This window comes from Durio zibethinus, chromosome 2 (genome assembly GCF_047325235.1).
Source record: "Durio zibethinus cultivar Kanyao isolate XHJ-2024 chromosome 2, ASM4732523v1, whole genome shotgun sequence".
Lineage (NCBI taxonomy): Eukaryota > Viridiplantae > Streptophyta > Magnoliopsida > Malvales > Malvaceae > Durio > Durio zibethinus.
Genome location: NC_143163.1, coordinates 7,594,319 through 7,602,170, shown reverse-complemented (window position 1 = coordinate 7,602,170; position 7,852 = coordinate 7,594,319). Strand labels below are relative to the sequence as shown.

Here is a 7,852-nt window from a genome sequence, read left to right as displayed (position 1 = left end):
AATCATCTCAAATTACTCATACCAATTTCTCTCTTTAGAATTTTGATCCCTTTTTTGAAATTTAATCATTCACCTAATATCTTTGCTCATTACAAACATATATCACTTCATATCGCCTACATTATTAGTTTCCTTCATCACTTTTATAAAAGCTTACCTATTTTTTCATATCCAAATTTTCAAAAATATGGCACCTAAAACCAAATGAGGTGTTGAACCAAGAAAGAATCCTTTAAGGGAGGCTTCTAATTCATCAATTAAGCCCTTATAGGAAGATTATGCACAGAAGGATAATATCTCTTAAAATTTTCCAATCTATTGAGTTTCTTTATTTGCATGTATTTAAGGATTTTGATTGGATAAATTATTTATGCATGGATGGGATAGTTTATGAGAATCTAGTTAAGATATTTTATAGTAATGCTACATGTATTAAGATTAAAGGGAATGAAAATAGATATTATCTTGATAGATTTAGAACTTTTGTGATGGGTAGAGAGATTATGGTTAATAAATAATTATTGGCTGAAACTTTTATGCTAGATGATGATGGAGATATAAACACTAGGTGTGATATGTTAGATTTGTCTCAAGACATTTTTGGGAATGAAAACTTTAGAGTTTCACTTACACATGCCACTAAATTTTCTATGCATGATAGATTGTTGCATCTTATAGTTACCCATGTTTTAGTACCAATTGGCACTCAATATTCAACTATTGAAAAATAAGATTACTAGTGGATGTACAAGATCAAACATGAAGAGAAACCTAATCTTATGCACTTTATCTTTAATGACATAATAAGGGTGGTGCAAAACAAAGATTATACTTTGGTCTATGGGTTTACTATAAGAAATCTATTGAAGAAATTGGGTATTAAAACTAGGAATGATAGAGAGATTGTGTTTAACGACCCATATAGCATTCTTGGAATTCATATTTTGCATAGTATGGGTTATACACAAAATGCAATTAGTTTATGGATTAGAAAGATTAAAATTGGGGTTGTGCAAAAAGAAAAGAGCATGATGCTACAAATGTTCCAAATGTCCCTCAAGAAGACCCCTCTTGTCCATCGTTTAATATTCAAGGTGCATTACAAATTATGATAATTCAAATGAATAGCTTGCACTCCGTGGTTGGGGATATGAACTCAAGACTCAAAAATTTATAGTTCAATCAAAAGGCAATGACTGAAGAAATTCGTCAAATGAGGACTAAGATGAACCAGCACTTCCACCATTTCTCACTTTATTCTCCTTCTTAATGATCCACCTTAATGCCATGCCTTAGCTATTTTCCCTATATATCTATCTTTTTAAGTTTTAATTTTCTTAAAGACATTTTGCATTATGTTTTTAAACCTTGGTACTTAAAATTTATATTAATGATAAATGCATTTCATTTTCATAATGACATTTGAAATATTGTGTTGGAGTTGGTTTAAAATTGACGTTATGTGGCAAGTGGTATTTTGATTGACTTGCTATGGCATTGAGTAATGATATTAAGTTTGTTTGATTTGAACATATATTGTGCTTATTGTTACCTTAAATTGATTACCATAGTAGTTTGATTGTTTTTTGCTTTTTGCTATGACAAAAAAGGGAGAAGTAATGAAATGAAATTTTTGCTAAAGTTGGAAAAGGTTTTGTGGAAGGGAAGAAGGTATCAAATGAAATTTGATCACATTGCTTATTTGCTTAAATTGAAAATTTGATGACTTGCTAACAGGGAGAAAAATTATTTTGGATTAAATACTTGTTATAGAGGGAGTAATCTTTAGGCTTATGCTTAAATGAATATCTTGAAATTGCCTTTAAATTTTAATGCTCTTGATATTGTGCTTAATGTGCCAACAAATAATGGACAGTTATGTTCTTGTTTTTAGCTTGTTAAATTTTTTTTTTAAAGTAGCCTACCTTCAAATGGAAAAATGTTTTTCAAAGTAATTTTTTTTTCATTTGGTTTTGTCATATCAAAAAGTGAAAAAATTGTTAGCTTTGAATTGATCAAAGTATTTTGAAATGACAAAATAAAATTTTGCTTAACTTTAGTCAAATTGATTTAATCTCAAATTAAACATTTTTCTAGCCCTCTATCTTGCCAAAAGCATTTTTGAACCAAAACAAAACAAATTCTTGAAACAAAAATGAGTTTTAGACAAATTGGGGTAGAAAGGATCGATCCCTTAAGGGGAAGGATTAATCCCTTCACATGACCCCATTGATCTCCTGGCTCAAGGAATTGACCCTTTTTTTACCAGTAGCCTATCTTGTGGAAAATTTTCGAGGATCAATCGATCATTTCCCTATATAGATCGATTGGCTAAGGTTGAAAAATGACTCGATTGATCCTCCCCTATAAGGGATCAATTCATTTTTTAATCAGAAGCCAAATTGTTTCTAAATTTTACAAAAAGGATCAATCACCCTACATAAGGGATTGATCACCCGGGATAGAGGATCAATTAGGTCCCTTATCTGATCGATCAGGTGACCATTTAATGCATGAAAACGGCTTTCATTTTGTTTCACCCAATCGATCCCCTATATGAAAGGATCTATCCCCTTATGCCCAGAAAGCCTCAAATGGTTATTTTCTATCTGAAAATTTGTAGACTCCAAATATTTAATGCAAGCAATAGCTATCTTCCACTCTCTACACATAAAAGCAAGTCTTCCACCACATTTCAAGCAATTAAGAGCCAAAAAATTAAACAACAAAGGTTCCATATTCTGTCTTCTGATTAGCAACAGGTTTAGGGTAGAAAAAGACCAAATTCAAAGGCATCTTTTAATATGAAGCAAAAAGAGAAGCACAGATTAGACATGCAATTATAATGGCTAAAATAAGAGGCTAGATTCACTAATCAAAGAAAATGTAGCAAAGCAATTGTATAGTGTAGAATAATGCCCATGATTCTTGATCTTACACTACTTTCTGACATCGATCAGACAACTATTTGACTAAACATAGCAGATCAATCCATCAATGCCTTAGTTTCTCTATTTTCCCTCCCTCTATCTTTCCGTTTCTCCCAACCTCTACATTTAGTCATTCAAAGTTGATTGCAGCTTCCTTCAATGTTGGTTAGTGATTCTGTTCTTCTTCTGCCACCTTCTCTTCTCTCTTATCGTCCCCTTTCTCTTCTTTTTTTTCTTTTTTTTTTGTGTCTGTCTCCATAAGCTTCTTTGTTTAGAAGTGTTTTATCTTTTTGAGATTTAAACAATTTTTTTTCTAACATTTAAAGGTAAAAAAAAAAAAAAAAAAGATATGTGGCAAAAGTTGTGGTGTTAATAATGCAATTGTTTACTGATATGAGAATTATTAGATGATTTGGATGAATAGTGAAAATGTTGATTTGGCAAAAAATTGAAATTAATTGGAGTTGGGAGACTCTTTTATATATAGTTATAGATATCGTAAATCTAACCTTTTCTACTATTTTACTAGCCTGTCCAAAAGAGAAACCGCGTACATAAATAAATTAAAAACAATGAAAACATGTAACTTTTATGGCGTATATAAACCACTACCGATTGGAATACAAAACAAAAGTTGGGCCAGTGGGATAAAAATTTTCAATCATTTAATTCTTAGTCCAATTTTTTTGTTCAAGTGTAGTTAGGTTATGAGTTGTGTCCAAATTTATATTAATTTTAATTAGATGCTTTTCACTTGGCCTTAAAATTAAATAATAAAAAATGTTTTGATTCATGTAATTGAATGAGGTCGGATTAAATTTGGTTTAGATGATATTTTTAAAATTTGATTTTGGATTTAAATTAATTTTTCAATTTATATTTGATTGAATATTTAAAGTTTTATATCAATATTTGAATTTTTTTAGATATATTTATAATTAAAATTAAATAAAATCATTTGTTTATTAAAATCATAATATTAAGGATCAATCCAAGTTGAAGTCTGAATAGGCTTGCAAGCCTACTGCATGCTTGACCTGTATAAATGTCTAATCTTAGTACATTATCCCTATTTTTTATTTGTAAAAAATAATAATAATACTTTTTAAAAATAAAAAACAGAATAAAATGTCAATAGTATACTAATATTTAACTCAATAATAAATCAATATATATTTTTAAAAAGTTAAGTTAAAATCTTACCTTTTTCCAAATAAAAAAATAAAAATAAATTGCTATTAATTAACTCAAATTACTCCATGTGTAAGGCGGAGCCGAAAAAACCTTGGAATAAAAACAGCTATTCAAAAATGTGGGAAAAAAAAATGAAGCTTCATCACCATTTCATCCCTTAGAATAAAAACAACGATCTAGATACCAAATTCAATCCAAAAACCGTAGTTGTGTTGGTTCAGTCTGCATTTCCTCTTGTAAGTTGTATCACAGTTTTAGAAAAACCATTGGATTTAGTTGAGAGATACCTCTTTTGACACGTCTTGCAAACGAATGGATATAGGTGTTGGGCACTTAACTAGCCAATTATAGACAAACGAGATAGAAATTTCATAGAAAATATTATTTTATAGTGTGAACGACTTTATCAAGTCATACACTCAATATGTTTAACAAACCCTGCACACTAGATGATGCAAAATTAAGAACAAGGAGGCATATAGGAAGGTGGTGGACGCATGCTTGTTTTCTTGGTGCGTCCATCCTTCACTATGACAACAGTGCTCATTCCCCAAGTCGTATGCCGCTCGAAATGGCAGTGCATAAACCAAACCCCTGATACAAAAAGGAAAACAAATTATAAACATTGGGTTTTTTTTTTTTTTTTTAAATTAGTGCATAAATCGAATATGTTAATTAGTACTGTAATTAGGAAGATATAAGAGAAGAAATATGTATACCAGGATTATCAGCTTTAAATCTAATAGCAGACCATCCTTTTCTAGGGACTGCAATTGTGTTGACCTCTGGTGGATCAACCAAATTGAACCTTCCAGGATCTGTGCCATTGTCAAAATCAGCAGACCCCGTTCCAACCAAATAAAAGCTGTAGCCATGAAGATGCATGGGATGATTCTGCGTGGCTCCTATGTTCGTTCCTTGGAACACAATTTCCACTTCGTCACCATAATTCAATTTTATAATCCGTCTTCCTTCGCTTGTATACGTAGACATGTTCGCCACTGTTGTGTAATTAAACGGAGTAGGCGGTTTGTTCGGTAACTGATCAGCAATACGGCTCACATTATAGTTATTGTCATAATATTCTTGCAGCAGAGAAGTTGATGGCAACACAAAGCTATTGTTGTTTAAGCTTGCTGCCAGCTTATTATTGCCGGAAACTGTACAACCTGTTGAATTGGGACAAGCGACTAGATTCACAGAAACAGTAATGAAGTATCGTCTAGTGATGTTTTTGGGGACACTGATTGGATGAGCTGCATTTGCTAAACTCTTCAAGCGAACAACAAAGAGTTGTGCAGATATTGAGTCACTGATATTAGGAAATTTTGGAGTAGGAATTGACCTTGGAGTTGCATAATTTCCACTATATCTGATAAGTGCCCTAGAGGTCGTGTTGTCATATGAAGACTCAGTATCAAGAAAAGGAGTAAGAACCATGTAATAGTAACTTGCTGATTGGTTTGCTGTAACCAGAACGTCCATTGTTTGGCCTGGGGTGATGAACAAATAATCAGTAGAAAAGGGTTTGACATATGCTCCGTCCGACCCAACAACGGTCATGTTGTGGTGAGCTATGGCGAAGAACATTTCTTCATTCAGGATTGCGTTGACAATGCGGAGGAGATAAGTCTTGCCAGTCTTAACCAACAAACTGTACATTGTTTCTGCAACCGGATACAAATCATACAATTGGCATTATTGATTTGAAACAAATTCAATTTTAAAAAAATATTGATGTTATCCCTGCATCAAGTTGAAGTGTTGAACGTTATGTAGTGGCTTTATAAACTTGAATTAACTTCTACAAATCAAATTCTTGATCAGATAAAGCATATAATTATAATTGTGAATCTACTTTGACAAAATTACTACTCATGCCAAAAGTATTACAATTAGGTAGTTGCCAGTTGGACTCCAAACTAACAGAACTTGGAGTGTTAAATGTATCTTAACCACAATTCAATACATTAACCCTGCTAACAGTAAACTGATTAAGTATCTCTAGATTATTTTGATTTATATACCTTTAGAGCAGTTGTACAAATTTCCAGGTTCACCGTTGATGGTGTAAGCATCTGAAATGTTTGGATCACCGCCGGTTGCGAGAGCTTCGTCTAACACATTCATCACTTTTGATTTGTACCAGGAGGCTGCGACCAAGAAAAAGGTGTTGATTAACAGTTTGTAACACGCATCAAAGCTGTCAAAAACAGAATTGATAGGGAGAAAACTTTTCATTTAAACTTATCAGCATGCTCTTAATCATTCCGATCATCAGTACTGGTTCACCTACAGAATACAATAGTTTGGTCTCCATCAGGCTTATGGAACGGGTAACTGGTTCCCTTGGCCGGAAAAACTTTGATGGCTCCATGAACAGTGGCACGCGACCAGTCACTGTGGGCATGCCACCAGAGTGTTCCTTCCTCCGTTGACAAATTGATCTCCTGTGTGAATTTTCCCCCAGGCTTAATTGGACATTGAGTAACGTACTCTGGACCATCTGACCATGGATTCCTCGGCTGTCTAACTCCATGCCTGCAAATATCAAAATTTTCTTAATCTGGCCTTTTCTTTAATTTAAACATCCTCAGTTTTCCTAGAAATGAATCTTCAAGAGATTGCTTAAGAGAAAATATCAATATACCAATGAATAGTGATTCCATATGGCCCGTCATTCTGGACAGTGACAAAAACGGTATCACCTCTCGTAGCATGAATCTCTGGACCTGGAAAGCTGTCGTTCACAGTAAGAACAGTGGATTTGGTACACAGCTTTGTAAAATTAGTCTGCTTCACCTGCAAATATTATTCCATAATATTTTTGTTAGTTCCTAGGACTATGCTATGATCCAAACGTAACGAAATAACACTGGCATATTGAGTAGCTATACACTTACAACCCAATAATACTTATAAACAGCACCCTGAGCACAGCTGAAAAGCAGAGGAATAAGGAAAATAAATCCTAAAACCCAAGAGATTAAACGCATCTTTGGTTTTATTTTTCAAGCACTTCTCTCACTGAAGCAAATGAAAACTCTCTACCGTTACTTATGGTTTGTGTTGGTCTCCTTGTTTGTATGAGCTCTTTATAGAAAAAGCTTGAGCTGGTACGGTTTTGTTTATAGTTGGGGTTGGGAAAACACTATAGAATAATAAATCTTCAAAACGAAAATTACAGAAAACATGGGACCGATGTTGTCCAACGTCAATGTTAATAAGAGCAAAGGCTCAGACTGCCGGTAATTTTCATTGGGGTCATTGTTCTGAACTAAACTTAACCTTGGACATTTGTGAATAGAAAGACAATTTGTCAAAAACAGGGTCCATTGATCCAAGAAGTATTTATGTAACTCGGTGGTTTGTTTATTTTTTGTGAAAGGGTATAAAAATTTTTGAATTATAATTAAAAAATCATCTAAATTTTTATTTTTTATTGTAATTAAGCAATTATTTTAATAATTACTTGCATCTTATTAAGTGTTTATTTGAATGAAAAATTGTACATCATTAATTTTTTTCAATTAAAATAAAATTTTATGTGATATCAATAAAAAAATAAAAACATTTATCAGTTAATGTAATTAATATATGTGAAAATTAAATAAAATAATATTTTTTTATCTTTTTTTTTTCTATTTTCTTTGTCTTTTTCTCTTTAAAAATTTAATTAATTATAGTTCGAGAATTAATTGATTAAATTTTATCACGTAATTAAATTT

General features: G+C 32.2%; 1 protein-coding gene across 1 annotated transcript; it reads right to left on the bottom strand.

Annotated features, from left to right (window-relative positions):
* Nucleotides 1–4,482: 4,482 nt before the first annotated feature.
* Nucleotides 4,483–7,318, bottom strand: LOC111308379 (laccase-14-like). The gene is made up of 6 exons (XM_022906701.2): nt 7,028–7,318; nt 6,775–6,926; nt 6,421–6,665; nt 6,152–6,277; nt 4,844–5,791; nt 4,483–4,718 (listed from the first exon to the last, which is right to left on the bottom strand). Exons 1-6 carry the CDS (start codon nt 7,118–7,120, stop codon nt 4,585–4,587), a joined length of 1,698 nt encoding a protein of 565 aa, XP_022762436.2. The 5' UTR covers nt 7,121–7,318; the 3' UTR covers nt 4,483–4,584.
* Nucleotides 7,319–7,852: the final 534 nt, after the last annotated feature.